Here is a 26,759-nt window from a genome sequence, read left to right on the forward strand (position 1 = left end):
CAGGAATCGAATCTGGGACTCCTGCACGCCAGGCCGATGCTCTACCACTGAGCCAACCGGCCAGGGCCTTATTTTCCCCTATCTCTAGGTCTTACATATATGTTAGTACTAGAAAGAAAAACTATTTCCACGAAACCTTAGTTTAAAAATTTTAAGCATACTCTATTATTTTTCTTAGAAGTTACTATTAAAATACTATTTGTGACATTCATTTAAAATTGTTTACTGTTACTATTTCAAAGAGCAGCATAATAAGGACAATCATTTCTCTTTGATTTTGTGTGTAACATTACACAGACAGAACTGTAATAGAAAAGTAGTTTGATCCAGTAGAAACTGTATTAGGAGAATTGAGGTCTAGGTACCAGACTCAACTCTGTGATACCAAACAGTTTAAAAAAGTTTCTCTGCTCTTCTGTTTCATCACATGTAAAATAAGAGGCTCAGTAAGGTCAGGGTGGCATATGCACATAGGCATCAGCTCAGACTTTTGCCACAGTCTCAAGGCATTGGGGGCAGGTGGTCACTGTGGTTGATTAGACTTGATCCAAAGATGAAACTAACCTATGGAATTAAATGTAAGGTAGGTGGTCCCTCCCTCCCACCGCTGTCCAAAGTCATACCTTAGAAAATATATTTGTATTTCTACATAGTCTTTATGAGGCATTCCCATTTTGAACAGTAAGCTACTGTTCAAGAAGACACAGCCTAAAAACTCAATTAACAATAGTTTTGCATGTATATGGACGCCCCTGATAGAATCTGTAAAAAAGCAGACAATTTCACACGGATTTGGTGGTTATTTCTGGGAGCATAGCTTCATAATTAGAATTGTTGGGTGTTGTAAATGAGTCTTTACAACTTTAAAAAGAAGTATGCTCAGTGCTTCTCAAATTATCTGTGGTCAAGAACTAGTTTTGTTTTTGGAAAATTTTCTATTTGTTACCAACTGAAACTTTTGTAAAAGAAAATAAAAAATGAATTATTAGAAAGATGTTTTAAAAATGACCAAGAGAATAGAAACCAAAATTCAATACTCAAAATTGCTTTGCCTAATTGCCATGAAAATTTCTGAAGCGGCCTCTTAATTTTTACAACAAATAGTTTGTAGCGTGACATTGGCCACCAACCAAACTTTGAGTGGCACTGCTGTAAGTGGTTATATTGTAGGAGTCACAGATATACATTTGCAGGATGGGTGAAAAAACAATATTTCTCAGTGTCATGAAAATGCTTAGTGGCATGGAGTTGAGAGTGGTTGTCTGTCATGGGCTAGCTCAGAGGTTAGTAAACGATGGCCCACTGGCTCTCTGCTTTGTGCAAGTTTTACTAGGACACAGATATCCCTAGTTATCTGTGTTTTGTCTACAACAGACTTGGGTAGTTTTGACTGAGACCATAGGAGATATGCAACATCTAAAATATATATTTAGTATGAGGTCCTTTGCGAAAGAGTTTGCCAATACCTGCTTTAGATTTGAAAATGACAGTTGTGAATGATTGTGACTGATATAGTGAGTGTTTCCTTTTTTTCTGACTATATTATCTTTGTTTTAATGCATTAGCTATATTATTGTTTGACATTTTTTCTTCTAGTCACTGATGTACTTCAGATGAATTTGGAGAGAAGTGAAGAAAATAAATGGATCAGTAAAGATCAAATAAAGAAGAGGAAGAAAAAACACAAAGACTATCAACCCAACTATTTCCTCTCCATTCCAATCACCAACAAAGAGGTGCTATTTTTTAAAAAACTATTTTTATTATAAAGTTCTAAACTATATTTAAAGTACACTAAATACTTACTTGTAAACCCCTTTGCTCTTTGCTTTTAAGAGTCCTTGGTGGCATGTTAGCTGGCCCGTGCAAGGAATATTCCTATTTAAATGGAATTTATTTTTAAAATAATTTTATTTTATTTATTTATTTTTTCAATAAAAATAAATTTATTAATTTTAATGGGGTGACATTGATAAATCAGGGTACATATGTTCAGAGAAAACAATTAAAATTAAATAATTAAAAAATATTATTTAAATAATTGTATTTAAACAGTGCTGCAAAAGCCACTTGAAAAAGCATTGCCAGATGGCATGTTAAGGTCCCTCCTAAGCATTTGTCATAAGCGGAAACGTTTAGAAGCTGAGAGCAGGCCCAGGTAGGAAGAGAGGATTCTGATGTCTTTGCTGGGAAAGTAAACTGGGACTTCTTGCTGCTTAATCCTGTTTATGGTAATGATGATTGCACCATAGTTTCTTTTAAAAATACTCATGGTCATATCAACTTGATATTACATGATAGACATGGTAGGAAACTATTACAAATCTGAAAAATTAGTGTGGTATGAATAATAGGAAATCAAATCATCCCAATAGCCCACAGTAAAAAAACCCTCATGTGTGTCTGAGAAAGAAAACAACAGTATCTAAAGAGGTAGGAATTGAAATGCCTTACGGAAGAGCGCCTCACGTGGAGACTGACTGCGCCTACCTCTTGGCCCAGGTTCAGAGCCAGATCTGAATTTCTGTGTGATTGGGGGTCCTAATCTAGGCACATTTTCAGGTTGCTTCTCCTTATTTAACGAAAATTTAAGAATCAAAGAAAATTGAAATCAAAGAGATAAATAAAAAAAAATTCTGTAGGGGCATGTTAGCAAATATGTAGTCAATGGAACAAGGTTTAACCAGGCAGAGACGGAAAAAAAAAGAGAAATTGTATTCCTAACAGTACAGGATTTTAGAATCATTCTAATTTTACTGGTACATACTGGTGGGTTAACAGTAAAATAGTTTTTTTTTTTTTTTTTTTGTATTCTTCTGAAGCTGGAAACGAGGAGGCAGTCAGACAGACTCCCGCATGAGCCGGACCAGGATCCACCCGGCATGCCCACCAGGGGGCGATGCTCTGCCCCTCTGGGGCGTCGCTCTGTCGTGACCAGAGCCACTCTAGTGCCTGGGCAGAGGCCAAGGAGCCATCCCCAGCATCTGGGCCATCTTTTGCTCCAATGGAGCCTCGCTGCGGGAGGGGAAGAGAGAGAGACAGAGAGGAAGGAGAGGGGGAGAGGTGGAGAAGCAGATGGGCACTTCTCCTGTGTGCCCTGGCCGGTAATTGAACCCGGGACTTCCGCACACCAGGCTGACGCTCTACCACTGAGCCAACCGGCCAGGGCGTAAAATAGTTCTTAAAAGTGTTTAATGTATATCTATTATTTATATATATTATTTAAAAATACTTGGGAGTTATTTGGACAGGTTTTCTTTGAAATGAAGGATCATGTGTACGTATGAGGATTAGGAGAGAGCAGGAAGTCAAAGGTGGTGCTGTGTGGCTGGGCAGTCAGACGGATGCCAGGTCCGAAAGAAACTGAATGTGAAAACGGGAAAGATGACTTCCCCAAAGACACGTGACTTATGACTGGAAGAGACTCCAGCTTCCTTCATTTGCTTTGTTGCTTAGAGAGTGTTCCAGTACAGAGATTATCAGTATAGAAGTTGTTACAACTGCTATAAATTGCTTTCATTAAGGCCCTTCATTTTGTCTTTCCCTCTGCACCCCTCTGCTCTGGGCTTTCATGGGGGTCTGAGCAAGCAGCGCTGCATGACCCTTCACGCCTGCCCCAGCCCCCGCCAGCTGAGTTCTGGTGTCTCATGGCCTCCAGTGAAAACTGGTGGGGTGATGTGGTGGGGAAAGGCGGGTGGGGAAGGGGACTGGGAGGCAAGCGGGTAGGTAAATGCTTTCCTTCCCCCACTTAGTTCAGGGTCTGGGCCACAAAGTGAAGGGAGGAAGGGGGATGGGAGAACTGTCTGCTAGTCATAGTTTTCCCCAAGCAGCCTTTGTTTCTGCTTGTCCACTTCTGGGAAGTTGTATAGAAAGTGGCAGGAGTGTAAGCGTTGGAGTCAGACAGGCCTTGTTGGAATAGCAGCTGGTCATAAACTACTGTGGATACGGGTCGGGTTACTAAATTTCTGTAGTTTCAGTTTATTCCGTTATAAAATGGAGGTGACAATGATTTTATGTTCTGAACCCAAATCTGGACATGCCACCTCCCTGCCTCTACAGTTCAGTATTTTCCCATTGACATTAGGATCAAGACAAAGTCTTGATCGTATTCTACAGGGTTCTGACCTCCACTTCAGCCTTCCTTCCTCGTGCTCGAGCTTCCTCCGGCTCTCCTTGAACTTGCCAGGTCACTTGGCCCCAGAGGAAGCCTCCTCTGCCTGGACTTGCCTTTCCTCTCTTGGTTTTGTTAATACCAAAATCTTACCTTAGGCCTCTCAGCTGTGGCCACCCTGACTAGGTCAATCTTCCCCTTCCCCAAAAGACTTTCATAGCTTTCCTTTTGTCATTTGTCATCCTTGCATTTTGACACTTGTTAGTCTTCCTCACAAAGTTTTTCAGCTCATTCCCAGCACCTAGAATAATGTTTGGCCAAGAGTAAACACAAAATAATGCCATTTCAAGGGAAAAAGATAAGTTTTTGGCATACTAAATTAGGACAGAACATTATAAATAATAAATACAGTGTTACAGATGCTGGTTTGATACATAGGCTCAACAGTAGTTATCTTTGAAGGGCTAGGGTAACTTGTCATAGTGAGGAATACAGGTTTCAAGTGACCTCAAAACCAAATAATTTAATGTTTCTCTCTCAAGGGACTTATTGGTAGGCAACAGAAAGTTTACATATAAATATGGAGTTGAGAGGTAACAATGAGACTTTAGGAAATACATTTTATATCTTTTGCATGAGCACCTTTTTTGTTTGTTGTTTTCAAGTATCTAATGTTAATTTTCTTTTTAAACTACTTATGAGCTTTTGTGGGAAGGCCTGGGAAAAGGAGCAGCATTTATAACATTGTTTCAATGGGAGACTGTATTCCAAATTCCAATGAAGTGACCTGCAAACAAGCTTTTGGAAGCTAGCACATTCACAATGAGTTGCTCTACTTTTGGCCTCTACTTGTTGGCATCTAGTTTTAAAGAAAAAAGTGTTCAGACTTACATGGATCTTTGATTTTTAAACATGTTCTGAGACGTTTCAAATTCTTTATTAATGGAAAACTATGATTTCACAAAAAATGAATTGGAAAATGAATTAGAAGGACAGCATAAAAATACCCTAATTTCAAATATACGAATGTAGGAGTTTCTCCATTACCTGCTGTTTCACATTAGTTCAAATATAAAAATAAGCAAAAAATTTAATGGAGTTACAATAAATCTTCAATATTTCTTATTTACTAGATTTTTATATGCTCTCTTATGAGAAGTAATAGTATAGGGTAAGTCAACATTGAATAATGTAAGGGAACAATCAGAAGGTGATTGAAATTAGGAGTGTATTATTTTTTGTAAGATAATTTTTTATATTAATGAAAAATATGGTTTTCTTTAGAAGTTTAAAAAAGGTATTTGTTACATGTAGTTCTATATTTCCTCATTTTGTAATGTGAAAATTGCTGGTCCTAGGAAAATATGAACGTAGATTTATACATTCAGTTTCTTTATTGGAAATGTAATTGTGAAAGTATTTGATACCATCATGTATGTTAAGCACTTTGTAGATACAGAAAATTCTTCTATTTGAGGATAATTTTTTACTTTACTTCAGTTATTACTGTCTCATCAAATTTTTAACATCTTTTCATGGTTGTAGTCAAGCAAGAAAATGAGAGTATTCAGCTTTGAAGAACAGATAGGCTATAAAATGTTGAAAGATGATATCAGAGACATTCTGTTGTGTGGTAGAATAGAACACACCATACTCCCTCATGCACACTAACTTTAAGGCATTTTCTTTAAACTCATATATGCTTTGACTCAATTAGAAAGCTTTAAAGATAATAAAAATGAACCTTATTGCATTGTTTTTAGACATGTAGAGTATGGCTTAGTGGTGAGATTTAGCAGTTGGATGTCTGCTTTATTTTCTAAACAGAAATTAGTGAATGAAATATTTAAGAATTTAATCAAGACTTTTAAGAAGTTTCTTTCAATGTCATAATTTATATGGCTCTATAGGATTAGATTTTTAAAGTGTGCGTTGTGCAATACCGCCAGTGGCTGAGGGCTCTGGTGGAAGATGCACATTAATGTATTTATAGAATTTTAAACAGTGATATAAAAATTAGTTTCCTTTGGCCTTTAATGACATTGATATATATATTTTTAAATGGCATACAAACAAAACTGAAGTATTTTTTTCTTTTTATCTTTTAAGACTGTAATTAGGAATAAAATACATTTAAAATGTTAAAATGATATTAAGGAATATATGTTTATCTGGCCCATTAATGCATGATTAGACATACCTTATTTGATTAGATTAACTTTATACCTTTTCCTAGGTTTGAGGTTGATCCTGTGTTATAAGTACTGTGTGGCTTCAGAGAAATAGTCCAAGTATTTTACAGTTTTTAATTAGCAGTTTTACAAGCTGCTGGTTAATTCAAAGATATGAATGGTCTAAAACCATTTTATCATGTAGGACATTGCACTAAAATGTTGAATATGCAAATGAATGGGTTTTTTTGAGTGTTGTCCTGAACTTATTTATAATTGGTATTTGAGCTTAGAATGAAAACAAAGTTTTTAAAACCTAAGAAAATGCAAATACTGTACCTACCAGATGCAAGTAGCAAACCTTGTCACAGTTTGTGACAACCAAACTGTGGCCAGACATTACTGAATGTCCCCTGGCAGACAAAATTGCCCAAAGTAGAAAACAACTGATTTAAATAATATTGGCAAGGCCCTGGCCAGTTAGCTCAGTGGTAGAGCGCTGGCCTGGCGTGCAAGAGTCCCGGGTTTGATTCCTGGCCAGGGCACACAGGAGAAGTGCCCATCTGCTTCTCCACCCCTCCCCCTCTCCTTCCTCTCTGTCTCTCTCTTCCCCTCCCGCAGCCAAGGCTCCATTGGAGCAAAGTTGGCCCTGGTGCTGAGGATGGCTCCATGGTCTCTGCCTCAGGTGCTAGAATGGCTCTGGTTGCAACAGAGCAACTCCCCAGATGGGCAGAGCATCGCCCCCTGGTGGGCATGCTGGGTGGATCCCGGTCGGGCGCATGTTGGAGTCTGTCTGACTGCCTCCCCGTTTCCAACTTCAGAAAAAAAAAAAAAGGCAATGTTGCATATCTTATGTTAGGCAAATGGGATAGAGTTTACAAAGTAGGTCTTCTACTGTGTTGAGTGCCTACTGTGATCTTGAACATAACTTTATAAGTTTGGCAATGCACATTTTATTATTCCTATTTTGCAATGGGAGAAACCAAGACTCAGGGAGACTCGATGCATTGGATGGGATCACACCTGTGGCAGACTGGCATTAAAATCCAGGATTTCTGAGGCGGCTCCAGCACCCTTCATTGGCATCACTGTATTAGATAACAAAGTTCTCATCCTAAGCCACTTTTTCGTTATCAGGCAAACCAGAACGACCATTTATAGCAGCTAGGCTTAGAAGACGTGAATATATTGTTCTGAGGTCTGACATCTTTGAGCACCTATTCTGGCCCTTTCCACATGGACCTGGACCTTCTTGAGCTGCTTGTTAGTCCTGAAAGCCAGTTTCAGTTCTTCACTGCACTGGAAAAAATTCTCAAAACTCAAATTTAAAGTTGAATATAGGCTTACACTATAGGCTTTTCATTTTTTTGAGAGGGACAATGGGTTCCATTACACAGCATCCAGTAAGATTTCCTAAAAATCTCCTTTAAATGTCTTGTCCCCTTAACTCTTACTCCATTGCTGTCTATCCCTCTCCTCACCCCTGCTGGGTCTTTTCCGCTCAGTGCCTCCCTCCTCCCTCCTCCCTCCTCCCTCCTCCTCCTCCCTCCTCCCTTCTCCCTCGTCCCTCCTCCCTCCTCTCTCCTCCCTCCTCCCTCCTCCTCCTCCCTCCTCCCTCCTCAGGCACTGCAATTATTCTTTTCCAGAGTTCCTTTGCTGCTTTGGGTATATGATCTTAAAGGGACTTTTTAATCTTCTGTGTTTCAACTTATGTTAATAGAGATAATACCAGTATCTGCCTCATAGGATCGTAGAGGGCTTCAGTGGACTGATATGTGTAAAAAGCTCCGTGTAGTGCCTAGAACCCAGTGGCCCCACAATACAGGTTAGTTCCTGCTGTGGTTGGTTAAGTATTGTTCTTCTTCTTATTACCAGGCACTGTGGTAAGGTGTCAGGGTAGAAGACAGAGATATTGACCTTGAGGAGTTTATAATTTAGTTTTATCCATATAGAGTAGAGGACACTGGCTCATAAGAACTCTGTGTACTGTTACGTTATGTACATTTTATTAATTGGGCCATCAATATTCTTTTATCAGGTGTCACAGAAGTGACATCTTGCTTAGGAGGATATTATGTGAGGTGTCACTGTGTGAATTCCTACCAGGAAAAAGCTGTATCTCGTGTTACTGTCTTCCAGATTGCAGGGAGTAGAGAAACGCTGAGGTTCTTTTGGGCGATGTGGGCTTATTGTGAAGATGCACGGGCAGTCAGATCCCAGGACAGCGTCCCAGGATTTTTCCAATTGCATTCCGCAGATAATGGGAGCATTGTTCAGGATAAAACCGCTACTCTAGTATCAGAAGAGTCTGCTGTGCTCATGACTCAGTTTTTCCTTATCTCTGCTGACTTTTTACTGGCCCCTACTGCCTGCCCCCCTCTCCCCTCCTCCTGGCTCCCTGACCGGCTCTGCTGCCTCCGGGCTTCTGAGTGCTCTCCTTTCTCACAGTGTGGCTCAGAGTGCGGTTTCAGAGCTAAACTGTTTTCCAGGACATTCACACTCAGCAGTTGACTAGAATTGGACCTAACTGGAAATGAGGGAAGAGACCTCATTCCTTTCCTTGTTTCCGAGTAGGTAGTGGGAGGGGAAGGCTGAAAAGGGACCTGGAGTTCCCCTGGGTGCAGATTGTAACGGTTTGTCTGACATGTGCGTTTGGACTTCTTCGCCATTCTTCCTTCTCGTGTCTGGAAAAATGACAGTAGTTGTTCCTGTTGAAATTATTGCTGTTTAAAAAAAAGTCACCAAGTCCGTAACGAATGGGTTTTTAGACACATTCACTAGGGGACAAATAAATATGACTTCCAACAGAAATGGACAGTTGTCTGCTGGTTTGACCTTATTGTGGCAAGAATAAAACTTTTTTTTAGAAGATATCATAATTATAGTAAGCCTTACAGTAAGTCATACTGTATATTCAAGGAAGATGCACAGCCATTGAAAGAGTTCTGCTCAACTCGTGATGCAATTTATAAAATTAGTGTGTTGGGCTCGATGTTCTTAATGTGGACAAGCATTATATGATTTTGTTCAATTTACACATCTTGTTACGCTTTCTAAGTCATCTATTAAGATATTTGAAAACAAGTAGACCAGTGGTTCTCAACCTTTCTAATGCCGTGACCCCGCAATACAGTTCCTCATGTTGCGGTGACCCCAAACCAAAAAATAATTTTGGTGGCTACTTCATAACTGTAATTTTTCTACAGTTATGATTTGGAATGTAAATACCTGATATGCATTATGTATTTTCCGATGGCTTTAGGCGACCCCGCCGGGGTCACGACCCACAGGTTGAGAACCGCTAAAGTAGACAATTAAATATTGTTTGGTTGAAGAATTTTGACATTTCTAGTTTTAGTTTTGCTTGATTTTCTTCTTGATTTACGTTTTGCCATAAGGAAATTTTCTTTACCTGACCTCTCATTTGTGTGTATGTGTGGATTAGATTACAGGAGGAATTAAGATCGTGCAAAATGCAATAATAGAACAAGATAAACGACTGGCCAGAGCAATGTCCAGTGATGGTTCCTTTCATATTACCCTGCTAGTGATGCAGTTGCTAAATGAAGATGAAGTAAACACGTGAGTAATACAGCTTTCTTGAATATTGTTTTTCAGATTATTACTTTAATATGAATAAACATAGCAGAACTCAAAAGTCATTTAAATTTTAAAGAAGTATTTATTATAATTTATTCCAATGAATAGTCAATGTACAAAATTAGCTGTGTAAATATTTTTTCTAGTCTAGACTGTTAAGCTGTTTTTGTTATAAAAGGTAGCCCTTGATTATGCAGTTGTTTTGCCCATGTTATTTATGTAAGCACTCTGAAGTTTGACCATTTAAGTTAGGATCTAGGTGAAGACTCTAGAACACACCATGGCACTACCACCTGGATGCCTAATTTTTGGAAAAAATTATTTACTTTTTAAGGAAATGAAGAAAATAATAGTACCAATACATGTACAAGTGTTTAGTATAGGGCGTGGCATGTGGTAGGCATTCGATGATATTATGTATTAGAGCTGTTGTTCTACTAGGTCAGTGTACAATTTCAGTTTTACCTCACTCATTCTTAGAGTACCTGTCCTTCCCCCACCCCCAGGTCCAGAGTTCTATCATAAAGGTTGAGTATAACTCACTGACTCTTGCTATCCAGCTGGGGTGGTGAAACCTTTCTCTTCCCCCAGTGATTCTCTGGGATACTCTATCTATACGTATGATCACCCCTTTCCTGTTACCTCAGGAATAAGCTCAGACTTAAACTCTGTGGAAAACCAAAGCCAGAATAGATTAAAGTTTGCTTCTGTTTTCTACTCTGACATGTAGTCTCCTGAGGGAATGAAGAACAAAGCTTCAATTAGGAAGAAAGTAGGGGAAAGAGCAAATAAAACAGAGAAAACAACAAATTAATAACTGAAAATAAACAGCCATATTCTAATTCTTGCAGTTATGTCTTTTAAACAGTACAATCGCAAGTGTTTAGAGATCAGTCTTCTGATCTACTCCAACCTGATCTACCCAAGAGCAGCTCTTGAGTATCTTGCAATGACAGAGAGGACTAGAAGGTTTCACTTGACTCAGTTTAGCTGTTTACTTTGCCAGTTAGAAAAAAATAAAAATAAATACTCTGACGTGCTTAAAAGGAAAGAAGCCAAAGAAGATGGTGTCACAAGCTGCAAGCCCATGAGAAAGAGTACCACCCTGTGTGTGTTAGAATGGCTTATCAGTCAGGGCTCTTCAGAGGAACAGAGCCAATGGGATGGATATCTATATGGAGATCTAGATATATTGGTGTCTATCTGTATCTATAGCTACATCTATTTAGATGCCTATATCTAGATTTATTTTAAGGAATTAGCTCATGTAACTGTGGCGGCTGGCAAGTCCAAAACCTGCAGGGCAGTATGACCGGCTGGAGACCCAGGGAAGAGTTGATGTTGCGGTCTCAAGTTTGCAGGCAGGCTGGAGGCAGAATTCCTTTTTCCTTGGACAATGGCTGTTCAGTTTTAACTTCATATACAATCTGTGGGTCCTGAACTCCACTTTCAGAATTCTGTGTCCTATATGTGTATACTTTTTTCTAATGTTACCATACAGAAGTTTTTCTCATAAACTGCTCTTTAAAAGATATTTTATTTAAGAGAATTTGAAAGTTAGTAATACTTACCATAGATACTATAATGCCTTCTCACTCTGTAATTAATGACATCTCATTATGTCAGATTTATTGATTTGTTCAACTAGAGAACTGAAAAATTGGACTGAGTTTAGATCATCTATATTTCTTTAAAGAAAAACGGAGTATAGAATTCACTGTCTCTGAAAAGCCCTAACCTTTGGCATGGCTTGCTTTAGTATATAGTTGCATTTAAAATGAGTATCCTGAATAACCGCTCTACCAGAAGTGATACTCTACTAAACCAAAAGTGGTGCTCTATTTTTACATGCTTCAGTTCATAGCGCACATGGGGGACAGTACTGCAGTAGAAATGTGTGCACTGTTTCCTTTTTTTCTTTATATGAACATAAATAGTTAGGAAAGATTGGATGTAGAATGTGGATTTAGAGGTATAATAAGGAATGTTGACATTTCCAGAGCTATTTTAAGTAGTGTACATATGTTATGACAGAAACGAGTCTTAGTATGGAAGCTATAGATGACGATCAGTTAAAAACTATATGAAAACCAATTTGGAAATATGGAAGATCTGGAAAAATACCTACATTTCTTTGTATACATTTAACATGTAATTAATGTAAACAAATCACTGGTCAAGATAATTTAAGCTAATGGTTAACACCAGAATGGTGTTTTAAGGCTCTCTTCATAATAGAATATACTTACTTCTTTTTTGAGTAATTGCTGCCCTCTAGTGAGATTTTATTTTTTTTCTCATAATAAAGTGCTTCTACCAAAATTTTCTTCAAGATGGACATAATTGATCCTAATTTATAAAATATTATAAACCTAATAATGTCTAATTTATTCATGTAGTAAATAGATATTCTTTTATTTTATTTAGAAAATTAAATTTAATTGGATGACATTAATTGTAAATAGCTGTTTTTATAAAGAAAAATTGAGGACTTGAAATAGCATAGCCCTGCAATGACATAGGCAAAACAGATACAACAAACTCATGTGGTTGGTTGTATTTGGCAAATATAAACATGTTTTTCTTTTTAACCCAAGTTTAGTAGAGTGCCTTGCAAATAGGAAATAGTGTATTGAAGTACTTTAAACAGGAATCTAGAACTTTCTCCACAATCTAATGTAAGCTCTTGTAGGTGTTAGGATTCTTGCAATATATTATCAGCAATTTTTTTCTAAAAGATGCATGTGGTATCTTGGTTAAAAAATTCTTAGTGAACTGTAAAATAATATTTTATTTCATGTCTTTAATATGATGTAAATTATAATTAGGTAAAGATTAATTTACTTCTTCCATAGTTTTTGTTTAAAAATTAACAGTTTTATTTTAATTATATAGATTAGATTTTGAAGGTATTTTTGTGCTTTAAAATAATTGGTACAGATATCAAATTTTAATTCTTTTTTTTTAAACCTATTATTTTGTATCTGGTTTGATTTTGTATATCTCATCACTTACTATGTTACTGCAAAATATATTCTCTCTTGCCAGTGGTATTGATGCTCTTTTGGCATTAAAACCGTTCATAGAAGAAATCCTTCAAGGCAAACGTTTGAATCTGCCTTTCCAAGGGATTGACACTTTTGGAAATCAGGTGGGATTTGTGAAGCTGGCGGAAGGAGATCACATAAACACACTTTTGGAAATTGCAGGTAAAACAAACAGCAACACACTCATAAGAAGTGTCATCTGTTGAAGAGCAATTTCACTCCCTGCCCCCAATTCTGGAGATAGGGATTTGATATCCTTTAATTTTGGGAAGCCAGTACAACCATACCTGCTAAGTGAGCTGCTTCAGCCATTTTCTTACGTGGGTAAGAAGCTAAATAAAAGGCCTGAAAAGTCATCTTGATTCTTGTCCTGAGGAATATGTTGGTTCTGGGGCTGTCTGGAAGGGAATGGGATGGATTCAAATATTAGGAGTGTCCTAATCCTAAATGTGAAGGATCTCAGGTATAACATTGGCACTTGACATGTAGTTGGCATTTAATAAGTATTGAATGAATAAGTAAGAATCACCAGTTGCCCACTCAGAGGCTTTTGGGGATTGCCATCCCTAATCCACAGAGTGAGTAGACGAATCAGTAGCCTTTTCCTCTGTGCTACTCCCCCGCCCCCTACCTGTGTAGATACTACCCCCTGAGCAGGTCCATTGGTGATTGCTCACCTGCATTAGAGAACGTGTTACTTTGTATAGCACAGTTGAAAATTGTTAGGGAAGTAGAAGCAGAAAATGACAGAACCTGGATGGGTGACTTTTGAGTTGATCCAGAGATCGTAGGTTAGGTGTTAGTTTACAGACTATAAGCCGTTTTTATTTTCCTTTCCTTTCCTATCAAGTCATTTCATTTTATCTTATTTCAGGTTTAGTAATCCTCTCATTATTGGTCTATGCTTTGTTTGCTTTTATCTGTTTGTTTATCTATCTATCTATCTATCTATCTATCTATCTATCTATCTATCTTAATACCATAATCACCTGGGAACCCCCAACCTAAAACAAAAGCTGTGTAATCTACGATATTGTCCTTGATAGTAATCTAACCTCTTTGTTCTTTTCATTAATCCATTTTTTAGCCTTCTTTCATGTAAGCTGTCATCCCAAAATCAGTGTTTATTTTCTAATATTCTCCAGAAATGTTTTTAATTGATTTTAATCCTTTTTTTTTTTTCCAGAGACAGAGAGTCAGAGAGAGGGATAGATAGGGATAGACAGACAGGAACGGAGAGAGATGAGAAACATCAATCATCAGTTTTTCGTTACGACACCTTAGTTGTTCATTGATTGCTTTCTCATATGTGCCTTGACCGCGGGCCTTCAGCAGACTGAGTAACCCCTTGCTCGAGCCAGCGACCTTGGGTCCAAGCTGGTGAGTTTTGTGCTCAAGTCAGATGAGCCCACGCTCAAGCTGGCGACCTCAGTGTCTCGAACCTGGGTTCTCCACATCCCAGTTCAACACTCTATTCATTGTGCCACCACCTGGTTAGGCTGATTTTTTTTTTTTTTGTATTTTTCTGAAGTTGGAAACGGGGAGGCAGTCAGATAGACTCCCGCATGCGCCCGACCGAGATCCACCCGGCATGCCCACCAAGGGGCGATGCTCTGCCCATCTGGGGCATTGCTCTGTTGCAACCAGAGCCATTCTAGCGCCTGAGGCAGAGGCCATAGAGCTGTCCTCAGTGCCCAGGCCAACTTTGCTCTAATGGAACCTTGGCTGAGGGAGGGGAAGAGAGAGACAGAGAGGAAGGAGAGGGGGAGGGATGGAGAAGCAGATGGGTAATTCTCCTGTGCACCCTGGCCAGGAATCGAAACCCAGGACTCCTGCACGCCAGGCCGATGCTCTACCACTGAGCCAACCGGCCAGGGCCTGGGTAGGCTGATTTTAATCTTTAAAAGGGTATCATGTGTTATCTTTTGCAATGTATTTTTTTTACTTACTATTATATTGTATTTTTATTTATTTATTAATTTTTATTATGTTGTATATATATTGTCTGTTCAAAAGTGCACCTCTTTTTGGGGTGAAGTGAGCATGAAGATTAGATTTTATTTCATTATTGATTAATTTCTTCTTTTGTGGAGCAAAGTATTATAAATATATAAACAAACAAACATGCAACCAATTAAATGATATTTAGGAGTCAGGTAGGACTTAACATCGTTAGTTGGCCAAGGAGGAGGCAAGTCTAACATTTGATGGCAGAGCATTTGAGCATGCATGTCCCCAGTTAGCAAACTCAGTCTGCTCTTGCTGACTGTGCTGGAGAAATTTAAATATCTCTGAACTCAAGAAAAATTTTTATTTAGTCATTAATTTATTGTACTTTTAAATAATTAAATGACTGCAACATTGAGAATTCCATGCATTCTTAGCAAATTTTCTCACAAAGGCAGTATTGGTAGAAGATCCATTGGGTGCTGAGGAATGTGAAATTTCTCCAGCTTTAGTATGACTATGAACCCGAGAGTGTTGGCTTGTCATTTTAGGAAAGGCTACTTACTGCTCCTATAATTTCTTTCTAGATGCTAGAGATTGTTGCTTCAAGATATATATACTTTTCCATAAATTTAAACAAAATATTACTAAAAAATGGAAAATGGAGAATAGCATTCTGTCCCCCTCATGTAATCACTATTATATACTTGATTGTAATCTTTTATATGTATATTGTACTGTTGCCTTTATGAACTTTTATAAGAAATATAAATATTTGAATATGTATTATGCAAAGTTTTCATTGAAGTCTAGTTGGAGCCTCTGTTTATACAGTGTTGAGCTAGCCAGAATGTTCAGTACATGGACTTTTTGTCAATATTTTACTTCATTAGGTTTATTTTTAAAAGAATACTTCAGGTTTAGTATTGCTTTAGTTCAAAAGTATCAGTAAAATAGTGGAGTTTTGTTTTTGCATCATATGTTATAAACTGTTCAAATGATATAGTCCAACTTTTAGAAGAATATATCCATTGACCATGGTACAAGACTTTGTAATAAACTATATATATGCATATGCCTATAGGAATATTAAAATCTTATTTGTTCAAAGTAATTGAGGCAGAGCTAGTTTGACTTGATGGAAAGCAAAGTAAGTTCCAAAGAAAATAAATTTAATTATTAAAGTATTGATAATTTAAGTTTAAGTACATACTTTTATTATGAAGTAAAACTAACTTGAAAAGTAGTTGAAAATTATAATTCATGAATAATCTTATTTGCCTAATTTTTAGTTTTAAAATTTACAAGTTAGAAAAAGCAAATTCTTAAAATATGACATATTGTTTTAAAAAAAGGACTAAATTTTAGACGCTCTTTGAACTCAGTACTGAAAATTTGCAAGTTAATGAGAATTTAGAAATTTTAATGTGTAAAATTGAAGAAAATTATTATGCATTTTGAACTGATAGAGTCTGAATTGATGAACTTTTACATCAATACTTGGGTTATGCAACCAGATAGGCTGCAAATAACTTATTTTGGGGGATGCTGGCAGGAAGAGACCAAGTTCGTCTTTGTATACCACATGCATGTAGGTTTATGGTGGGAGCTGCTTGAGGGAGCTGGGAAGGTCGATGGCGTCAGAGGCTCTGTGTCTCAGCTTCCTCCTTTGATGTTTTTCCAGAATAAAACAGCACCTTCTTCTTTGCTAGCATTACATAGTAGCTTATAGAGCTAAGAAGATACTGAAAATTATACATTTATATGGCATTTCTCCACATTTTACAATGGTGAAATTGCAGTAGAAAGCTTTTTGCATAGAAATGAATATGTGATTTCATTCACTTTTTTCAGTGAACAGTAATTTTGTTAAGATGTATATTAGATTGAGAGATTGCCAAAAATTTCGCCTACTGGAATTATAATAGTCCTTGCAATTTTTTTTTAAAAATGAGAAACGTGTGCGTGGTTAGCATGACAAAAGATTACAAGTACATTTATTTCACAAAAGGAAAATTTAGGATATTCATTTGAACATTACACTTTCTTTATGTTGACTGTCATTTTCTTCAAGAAGATGGAAAGAATATGTACTATGTTTTCTGCTCTTCGTGGGAAATCGATTTGGTTGCTGGTATCTTAGAGCCTTTCTAGGTTGCTCTGTAATTAAATAAAAAATATTTGAATGCATTTTATTAGCTTAATAATTATGAGTCTTACAGTAAATGGTCCATTTGAAAACATTCAGAATTTACAGTATTACTTATTTCAATGTAGCATATTTCTTTTTTTAAAATTTTATTTGTGACAGAGACTGAGAGAGACAGAGGGAGGGACAGATAGGGACAGACAGACAGGAAATTATGTCACTTTCAGTTCATTGATTGCTTTCTCACATGTGCCTTGATGGGGGTCTCCAACTGAGCCAGTGACCCATTGCTCAAGACAGTGGCCTTGGGCTTCAAGCCAGCGACCTTTTGGCTTAAGCAAGCTGGCGACTCGCTGCTCAATCCAGATGAACCTGTGCTCAAGCTGGTGACTTCGAGGTCTCAAACTTGTGTCTTCTGTGTCCCATACCGATGCTCTATCCACTGTGCCACTGCCAGGTTGGGCAATATGTATTTTTTAACAGATGTATAAACCAATGAAAAAAAATAGGTATAAACATAAAAGTAATTGAAAGAACATTTAGCTTTAGATAGTCTCTTTTCCCTCATTGACAGTTATGTCTAAATCTTGGCATGAGAATAAAATCCAGTCCTGGTAACCCTGGTTGTTAGGGTAAGAAGGGACCTCATCATTTTTATTGTCAAGTTTAAATGAACTGTCCAAGAGCACATGTTGAATAATAGGAGAATTGGGCCAATGTTATTAGAATGCTCAATCTGGTTTTATTTTTTTTGGTCAACGGTGGTGGAATGAAGATGATTCCTCTGCCATCAAAGTATAATTTTAAAGACTTGCTTTGAATGTTTTAAAGTTCTATTTGATAGTTTTACATAGCAATTGATTGGAAATATCTACTTAAAATGATGAGTATAAAAATTTTAAATTGAAGTTGATTTCAACATTATGTCAGCCTTTATGTGGAAACATATAGTTCAAATGAGTTACTAAAACCATTTAAAATGAAACTGTTTAAGCAGCATATGGAAATAAGAATCCTTTAAATAGTAATAAAATAGAAACGACATGAATAGTTGTAGAATTCTAATTTCTTTAAAGTTTTAGAAGGCTAAAATGTGATTCTAAAATTTTATTGAGATTTTTAACATTACGCGTGACATAATTTTACTATATCTTACAATGATATTAGAAAGTATCTCCCAGTTGGAAAAGATGGAAAGGACTTACCACCTTCCATTGTATGGGGTTTTGCTTAAGCACAGATCAGTTTTTTTTAAAACGAAAATCTAACTTGTTACATCTGTTGGCTCCATGTACTGAAATACAGTCCTGTATATATATATAGTTAAGAATGTAGGCCCTGGCCGGTTGGCTCAGTGGTAGAGCGTCGGCCTGGCATGCAGGGGTCCCGGGTCGATTCCCAGCCAGGGCACACAGGAGAAGCGCCCATCTGCTTCTCCACCCCTCCCCCTCTCCTTCCTCTCTGTCTCTCTCTTCCCCTCCAGCAGCGAGGCTCCATTGGAGCAAAGGTGGCCCGGGCACTGGGGATGACTCCTTGGCCTCTGCCCCAGGTGCTGGAGTGGCTCTGGTCGCAACGGAGCGACGCCCCCGGAGGGGCAGAGCGTCGCCCCCTGGTGGGCGTGCCGGGTGGATCCCGGTCAGGCGTATGCGGGAGTCTGTCTGACTGTCTCTCCCCGTTTCCAGCTTCAGAAAAAAAAAAAAAAGAATGTATTAGGACCACCTAATTTACATTAGTATTGTAGACTATTCTTATTAATAAAACTCTTTGTATACCTCAATAAAAAAGAAAAGTCTTTGTGATTATTCTTAAATTATGGATCATGCCATATATAAACCAATTTTAGAAAAGGTAAGAAAATGGCAAAAGGGGGAAAAAGGAGAAAAAGTATTTGCTTTGTGAGGCATAGATAATTATTTTTTAAGCGAGAGAGAGAGACAGAGAAAGACAGAAAGAGAGGGATAGGCAGGGACAGACAGACAGGAAGAGAGAGAGATGAGAAGCATCAACTTGTGTTTCAGCACTTTAGTTGTTCATTGACTGACTTCTTATATGTGCCTTGACCAGGGGCTTCAGCTGAGCCAGTGACACTTTGCTCAAGCCAGCAACCCCTCGCTCAAGCCAGTGACCTTGGGCTTCAAGCCAGTGGCCTTTAGGCTCAAACCAGAGACCATAGAATCACTTCTGTGATCCCATGCTTATGTTTGTGAGCCATCAAGCCAGATGAACGCAAGGAGTATATAATTAAAAATATATGATTTCCTTAAAATTAGTATGTTATAGTTTACTTTGAGACAACTTTTAGCAACTTCTTTACATTTTAGGTATAAATTTATTGTTGTTACATATTTGAAAGAGTTCCTCTGAAGAAGTTTTCTATATAAAAATATATATCTTGGCCCTGGCCAGTTGGCTCAGTGGTAGAGTGTTGGCCTGATGTGTGGATGTCCCGGGTTTGATTCCCGGCCAGGGCACACAGGAGAAGTGCTCATCTGCTTTTCCACCCTTCCCCCTTTGTTTTCTCTCTTATCTCTTTTTTCTCCTCCCATAACCAAGGCTCCATTGGAGCAAAATTGGCCCAGGTGCTGAGGATGGCTCCATGGCCTCTGCCTCAAGTGCTAGAATGGCTCTGGTTGCAACGAAGCAACACCCCAGATGGGCGGAGCATCGCCCCCTAGTAAGCATGCGGGGTGGATCCCAGTCAGGCACATGGGGGAGTCAGTCTTTCTGCCTCCTCACTTCTCACTTCAGAAAAATACACATACAAAAAAATAATAAAATAAAAATATCTTAAAAAAAGAGGAAACTTCCCAATACTTGGCATGTTCAATAAATATTTGTTGAATAGATGGAAAAAAATAATAACATAAAAACTCCTCAGATAAAACTGTATTTGTTAAGATAACAAAAGTGGCCCTGGCCGGTTGGCTCAGTGGTAGAGCGTCGGCCTGGCGTGCAGAAGTCCCGGGTTCGATTCCCGGCCAGGGCACACAGGAGAAGCGCCCATCTGCTTCTCCACCCCTCCCCCTCTCTTTCCTCTCTGTCTCTCTCTTCCCCTCCCACAGCGAGGCTCCATTGGAGCAAAGATGGCCCGGGTACTGGGGATGGCTCCTTGGCCTCTGCCCCAGGCGCTTGAGTGGCTCTGGTCGCGACAGAGCGACGCCCCGGAGGGGCAGAGCATCGCCCCTTGGTGGGCAGAGCATCGCCCTCTAGTGGTGGGCGTGCCGGGTGGATCCCTGTTGGGCGCATGTGGGAGTCTGTCTGACTGTCTCTCCCCGTTTCCAGCTTCAGAAAAATACAAAAAAAAAAACACACAAAAAAACAAAAGTATTGTTTCTTTACAAAATTATTCATTTCAGTGTTCTTTATATAGCAAAGTCAACTACTGTTAAAATATATTTTAAGAAATTGTTCTTCAGACAGTTTTCGTCTTTAGCTATCTATCAGGTAAATTATACTATTTAGGAAGCAATCTTAGCTGACTTACAAAGGATATATGATGTATTTGCTGTGTGATTTTCTATTTAGTGCTTGAAGGAATGTCTGCGGTACTAGAAGGAATTGAACAATCTCTTAAATATTCATAGCTTCTCTTTCAGAATATAAGTTAACATAGATGAAGAATGACTTGTGGTTTTCACATTAGCAAAAACTCTTCTTATCTCAAGAATTATATTTTTACAACTGTTACCCAGTACTCTGCCTAAGCAATAGATGATATTGTTTTCAGGAATATAAAATCAATGCTAAGAAGTACTTTTCAAAAAAGAAGGCAGCATTTTCATTTTTCCTATTCCTGTGTACCTAGCGAATGTACTGTACTGGAAACATACATTAATAAAAATTAAATGTACTTTGTGACAAATATTATTTAAAACAGTATTGTGGTATCTGTTATCAGTGAGAGAACTCTTGGGTCTAAATTTGACCAGTAAATTGAAAAATGTTGTTTGTTTAGAATCAAATAATATGTAAAAACTAACATAGATAGTAATGAGTAATAAATATATATATATGCTTACTATACTGATATTTTAGTTTCTGTTAACAAGACTCTTTTCATTATATCTCTTATATGTTTTGATAATCTTATTTTTTTTTTTGTATTTTTATGAAGTGAGAAGCAGGAGGAGAGGCAGACAGACTCCTGCATGTGCCCAACCGATATCCACCTGGCATGCCCACCAGGGGGCGATGCTCTGCCCATCTGGGGCGTTGCTCCCGCTGCAATTGGAGCCATTCTAGCACCTGAGGCTGAGGCCATGAAGCCGTTCTCAGTGCCTGGGCCAACTTTGCTCCAATGGAGCCTTGGCTGCAGGAGGGGAAGAGAGAGACAGAGAGGAAGGAGAGGGGGAGGAGTGGAGAAGCAGATGGGCACTTCTCCTGTGTGCCCTGGCTGGGAATTGAACCCGGGACTTCCACACACCAGGCTGACACTCTACCGCTGAGCCAACCGTGTTTTGATAATTTTGAACATTTTTTAGGCCTTCTCTTTATTGGGTTAAAATCTGTCCCATGAGACTATAAGCTCCATGAAAGTGGGGATATGTTTGCTGTTTTTAGTAGGTGGTGTGCCTGGCCCATACGGGAAGAGCTCAGTACCTAACTGAACAAATAAATTTTTGCTTATGTACCTTCATGCTATTTCTGTTTTCTGGGCTGGTATAAACATATTGGTAAGTTTATATCAGAAGCTTGCCTATGTGATAATTCCACAAATACCTGAAAACAGAATATATAACCAGATATTAGAAATGTAATAAGTTAATTTACCACGGTAAATAATATACCATCAGGCATTGCCAATGTTTGAGTGTTGTTGACTCATAAAAATGACAGTTTTGTATGAATAAGCCTAATATTTTTACTCTAGATTTATTTAAAACAGTTGAGAATATGCCAAAATAGGGTCAAAGCTGGCTTATGATAGGGTAGTTGAGAAAAGATGTACCTATTTGTAGTTTAGATGAGCAAAAAGTGATGTTAATTATAATAGTACTTGTTACAAATACACTCTTCCTGTTTTAAAACACGTGCATGCTTGACTATTACATTTAAAAAAATATGAATTTATTTGAGCCAAACGGATGTCAATTGCTGGAAAGAAAAATCTCAATGGATTGAGAAATGCTATGGAAAAGGCAGTTTCACCACTTATTTTATACATCAGAATCAAAGGGGAAGACAGAAGTGGGTCACATGAAAACCACTGGATATAGATAAGATGGGTGGGAGAAAGCAAAGTGGGGATATCTTTTGGGAATGGATAAAAAGTAACAGACACTTACTTCTTTTCCATACTGGCTGTCCAACATCTAAACTCTCCCCCATCCTCTCCCATGTCAGGTGCATTCTTTCTCAGACCCCTTTGGTGCTAGGAACATGATGGTGCTTTGGCCCAGATTTTGAATCAGAAGCTGGTAACTTGAACAAAAAGACTGTGCAGAATCCATTCCTGGGATGGTTTGTATCATCAGTGGTAGCTCTCATCAGTCTAAGGCCATGGCAGCATTCTAGCCCTCTGCTGTGCACGCTCAGTGGTGCCAGCTGAAGACCTTCAGGTGTCATTGAACCTGTTCTCCTCCGGAACTTTGGGCATCTGGGTTTCATAGCCCTTCAGCCTAGTACTCAAGTCCTCTCATGTTCTTTTTTCTTTCTTTCTTTTTTTTTTTTTTTGTATTTTTCTGAAATGAGAAATGGGGAGGCAGACAGACAAACTCCTGCATGTGCCTGACTGGGATCCACCCAGCATGTCCACCCGAGGGCAATGCTCTGCCTATCTGGGGTATTGCTCTGTTGCAGCTGAAGCCATTCTAGCGCCTGAGATGGAGGCCATGGAGCCATCCTCAACACCCAGGCTAACTTTGCTCCAATGGAGCCTTGGCTGTGGGAGAGGAAGAGAGAGATAAAGAGAAAGGAGAGGAGGAAAAGTGGAGAAGCAGATGGGCGCTTCTTCTGTATGCCCTGGCCAGGAATTGAACCCAGGACTTTCACACGCCAGGCCGATGCTCTACCACTGAGCCAGCTGGCCAGGGCCCCATGTTCTTCTATAAATTCTTTTCCTGCTTAATTCAGCCGAAGTTGTCATCTGTTGCCTGCAGCTGAGACTAGTGTTTTTTCTTGACATTTTAATGGCTTATTGCTTAACCTTTATTGCCATAGAAGAGAGAAGAAAATCATTTGGAGGCAATGACTTACAGTGAAGGGTATTTTAAGACAGGTCCCATGGGCTGCTCTATGCTCAAATGAATACTCAAGGGCAGCCATCCCCAAACTACGGCCCACGGGCTGCATGTGGCCCCCTGAGGCCATTTTTCTGGCCCCTGCCGCACTTCTGGAAGGGGCACCTCTTTCATTGGTGGTCAGTGAGAGGAGCACTGTATGTGGTGGCCCTCCAACGGTCTGAGGGACAGTGAACTGGCCCCTTGTGTAAAAAGTTTGGGGACCCCTGCTCAAGGGGGACCCTTTGTAGATCCCTGGAGTTTTTGCTGTGCTTAGGGCTCGCCTCTCCAGTACTCTGTCCTGCAAGCTCCAGGTGTCTTGGTCTTTCCTACTCTCAACTCTTCTTCCTGAATGCAGTGAGCTGTCTGGGCTCTATCTGGGTTTCTCCTTGCACAGGGGCCTAGACACTCAAGGATGTAAGCTGGGCAATCAAAAGGCTTATCTTGTTTGCATCTCATCTCGTAGGGATCACTGGCCTTCATTACTTGGTGTGTACAGTGTCTTGAAAACCATTGTTTCATATACTTTGTCCTTTTATTGGTTGTTTCAAATAGGAGGGCAGATCTGATTCCTATTTTTCCATTTTGGTCAGAAGCAGAAGTTTTAGATATGAAAGGTTATAGATTAGCTAGTCTATTTTTATACATAGGGACACCCCTGGTATAATCAGTGAAAGTCAGCATCTTATCAGTCAAACAGTTATTTTATTAAATGTTTCTCTTTCAAATTGCTGCTTTTGTGTGCTTACCCAAAATTTGAAATCACTGAGATTTAACTGTCATAAATGTTTATTATGCATATTGTTGCTCTCTCTCTGTCCTTTTTTTTTTTTTTTTGTATTTTTTCCAAAGTTAGAAGTAGGGAGGTAGACAAACTCCCACAAGCGCCCGACTGAGATCCACCTGGCATGCCCACTAGGGGGCGATGCTCTGCCCCTCTGGGGTATTGCTCCATTGCAACCGGAGCCATTCTGGCACCTGAGGTGGAGGCCATATGAAGCCATCCTCAGTGCACGGGCCACTTTGCTGCAGTGGAGCCTTGGCTGCGGGAGGGGAAGGGAGAGACAGAGAGAAAGGAGAGGGGGAAGGGTGGAGAAGCAGATGGGTGCTTCTCCTGTGTGCCCTGACCAGGAATCGAACCTGGGACTTCTACATACCGGGGCCGATGCTCTACTGCTGAGCCAACCAGCCAGGGTTGTTATTCTGTCTTTTTTTAAAAAAGTTTCAAACAGGTATATAAAATAATCTTCATTATAAGATAACTCATTATTTTTTGAATTGCTCTTTTTATAAAAACAACCATGTTGCAGTAATATTTTTGTGTTTCTTTTTATTTACTTCAGAGGTTGCAAAAAGGACTTTTCAAGAAAAAGGCCTTTTGGCAGGAGAAAGCAGACGTTTTCAGCCTCATTTGACCTTCATGAAATTGCACAAAGTACCATGGCTCCGGAAGATGGTAAGTGGATATTTTTATTGCAAGCCTTGCTTTACTGGCTACACACCAGCCTTAAGCATGGTTGGGAGCATGAGTGACATATGTAGTGGGTTTTAACGCCCTACTTACTATTGCTTCTGGGTCCAATTCCCAAGGATGCTGAGTTGGCTCACGAGTGTCCATGGAGGTTGTTCCACCTGTTCCCTCCTTTGTCCCTGTGTCTGTTAGCTGTGTACTCCGACCAGCACTCACTGCTGCTTTATCTATTGTCAGTCTGCTTTGTTCCTCAAAGAGCCCTGAGGGGGCGCCAGGGTTTTCTTTCCTGCTTTCTTTGGTGAGGGTGGTTTGCAGCCTGCTGCTATCAGAGCTTCCTCCACTGCCCTGCATACATTGGTGCTGCTCACTGCAGCTGGGTCATGCACGGTGGGACGAGCTTTCACCCCTCTTTTTTTTTTTTAAATTCTGAAGCTGGAAACGGGGAGGCAGTCAGACAGACTCCCGCATGCGCCTGACCGGGATCCACTCAGCACGCCCACCAGGAGGTGATGCTCTGCCCATCTGGGGCGTTGCTCTCTTGTGACCAGAGTCACTTTAGCACCTGAGGCAGAGGCGATGGAGCCATCCCCAGCGCCCGGGCCATCTTTACTCCAATGGAGCCTCGGCTGTGGGAGGGGAAGAGAGAGACAGAGAGGAAGGAGAGGGGGAGGGGTGGAGAAGCAGATGGGCGCCTCTCCTGTGTACCCTGGCTGGGAATCGAACCTGGGACTTCTGCACGCCAGGCCGACGCTCTACCACTGAGCCAAACGGCCAGGGCCTCACCCCTCTTTACATAGCTCTTCCAAGGTGTCCAAAGGACCGCTTGCTCCTCCAGAGCTTGTCTCCATGGTGGGTTGGGAGCAAGTGTTCCTGGGACTGGGTGAGTGAGGGAACCCTTGCACTTAAAAGTACTTTTCCCTGAGGATGGTCAACAGTGACACAAGCCAAGTGACATGTCTCCTGACTTCCCATATCTCAGGGTGACTGCCTTAAGAGTAATTCCTCTCCTCAGAGGCTGGGATAATCTTTGACTTTCTCCTGGATTCCTGAGCATTTCTCCTGGAATCTTCAGAGCACCCTCCATTGTTTTCCCCTTTCAGCCTAGAGAGTTCTCAGGCAAGGTAGGCCCCCTGCTGACCTGCTCTGATACACCCGGCTTTCGGAAGTGGCCATGCAGAGAAGTACTCGCTCCTGCTCTCCCTGAGCCGGGGCTGCAGTTAAGACGTATTTGCAGCAATAAACATGAAGGTCATGTTTATTAGCAAGTAGATATTTTTTCTAAATTAGGCATATTTTGTATTTATTGTCTCTGTGCTCAGAAAGTCTTTTTGGTCCTTTAAAACATGTTTTAGTGATTGACCATCCTGTGGTTATGAATTATCTATGAACTATTGTAAAATTCTTCTCAAAAAAAGATATTACCCCTTTTTTCTTTGTTGTTGTTGTTTTTGCTAACTACATCCCACATTCGATAATAAGTATATTAGATGCCATTCTAGAATATTTAGGTAAAAATAATTTGTGTAAATAATAGATTTTGCAATTTGGAATGATAACAACTGATACAATCTGTAGACTGAGAGTTTATTTTTTGACTCGTTATCTTTCTTATTTTGCTTTCAAATGGATTGCCCTCTTGCAAATGGTTTCACTTAATCAGAGAATGACAAATCAGTGGTGAAGGTAATAATCCACTTTATCTTTACAATATTCACTTTTTATTTTGTTTTATTTTATTTTTTTATATTTTTCCAAAGTTAGAAGTGGGGAGGCAGACAGACAAGACTCCCACATGTGCCCGAACGGGATCCACCTGGCGTGTCCACCAGGAGGTGATGCTCTGCCCATCTGGGGCATTGCTCTGTTGCAACCAGAGCCATTTTAGCACCTGAGGTGGAGGCCATGGAGCCATCCTCAGCATCCAGGCCAACTTTTGCTCCAATGGAGCCTTGGCTGCAGGAAGGGAAGAGAGAGATAGAGAGGAAGGAGAGAGGGAGGGGTGGAGAAACAGATGGGCGCTTCTGTGTACCCTGGCCGGGAATCAA

General features: G+C 39.6%; 1 protein-coding gene across 3 annotated transcripts in view; it reads left to right on the forward strand.

Moving 5' to 3' along the window:
* The window catches only part of AKAP7 (A-kinase anchoring protein 7), a 121,697-nt gene that overhangs the window by 13,600 nt on the left and 81,338 nt on the right, over positions 1-26,759 (forward strand). For all 3 annotated transcript variants that reach the window (XR_010727674.1, XM_066248147.1, XM_066248148.1), the window contains exons 3-6: positions 1,597-1,736; positions 9,728-9,864; positions 12,931-13,091; positions 24,587-24,699. Coding sequence is in view for 2 of the 3 variants with exons in the window: in XM_066248147.1 (XP_066104244.1) it covers positions 1,597-1,736; positions 9,728-9,864; positions 12,931-13,091; positions 24,587-24,699 (551 nt within the window). In the remaining variant the exon portion in view is untranslated. The remainder of the gene's footprint in view (positions 1-1,596; positions 1,737-9,727; positions 9,865-12,930; positions 13,092-24,586; positions 24,700-26,759) is intronic.

This window comes from Saccopteryx bilineata, chromosome 12 (assembly GCF_036850765.1).
Source record: "Saccopteryx bilineata isolate mSacBil1 chromosome 12, mSacBil1_pri_phased_curated, whole genome shotgun sequence".
Lineage (NCBI taxonomy): Eukaryota > Metazoa > Chordata > Mammalia > Chiroptera > Emballonuridae > Saccopteryx > Saccopteryx bilineata.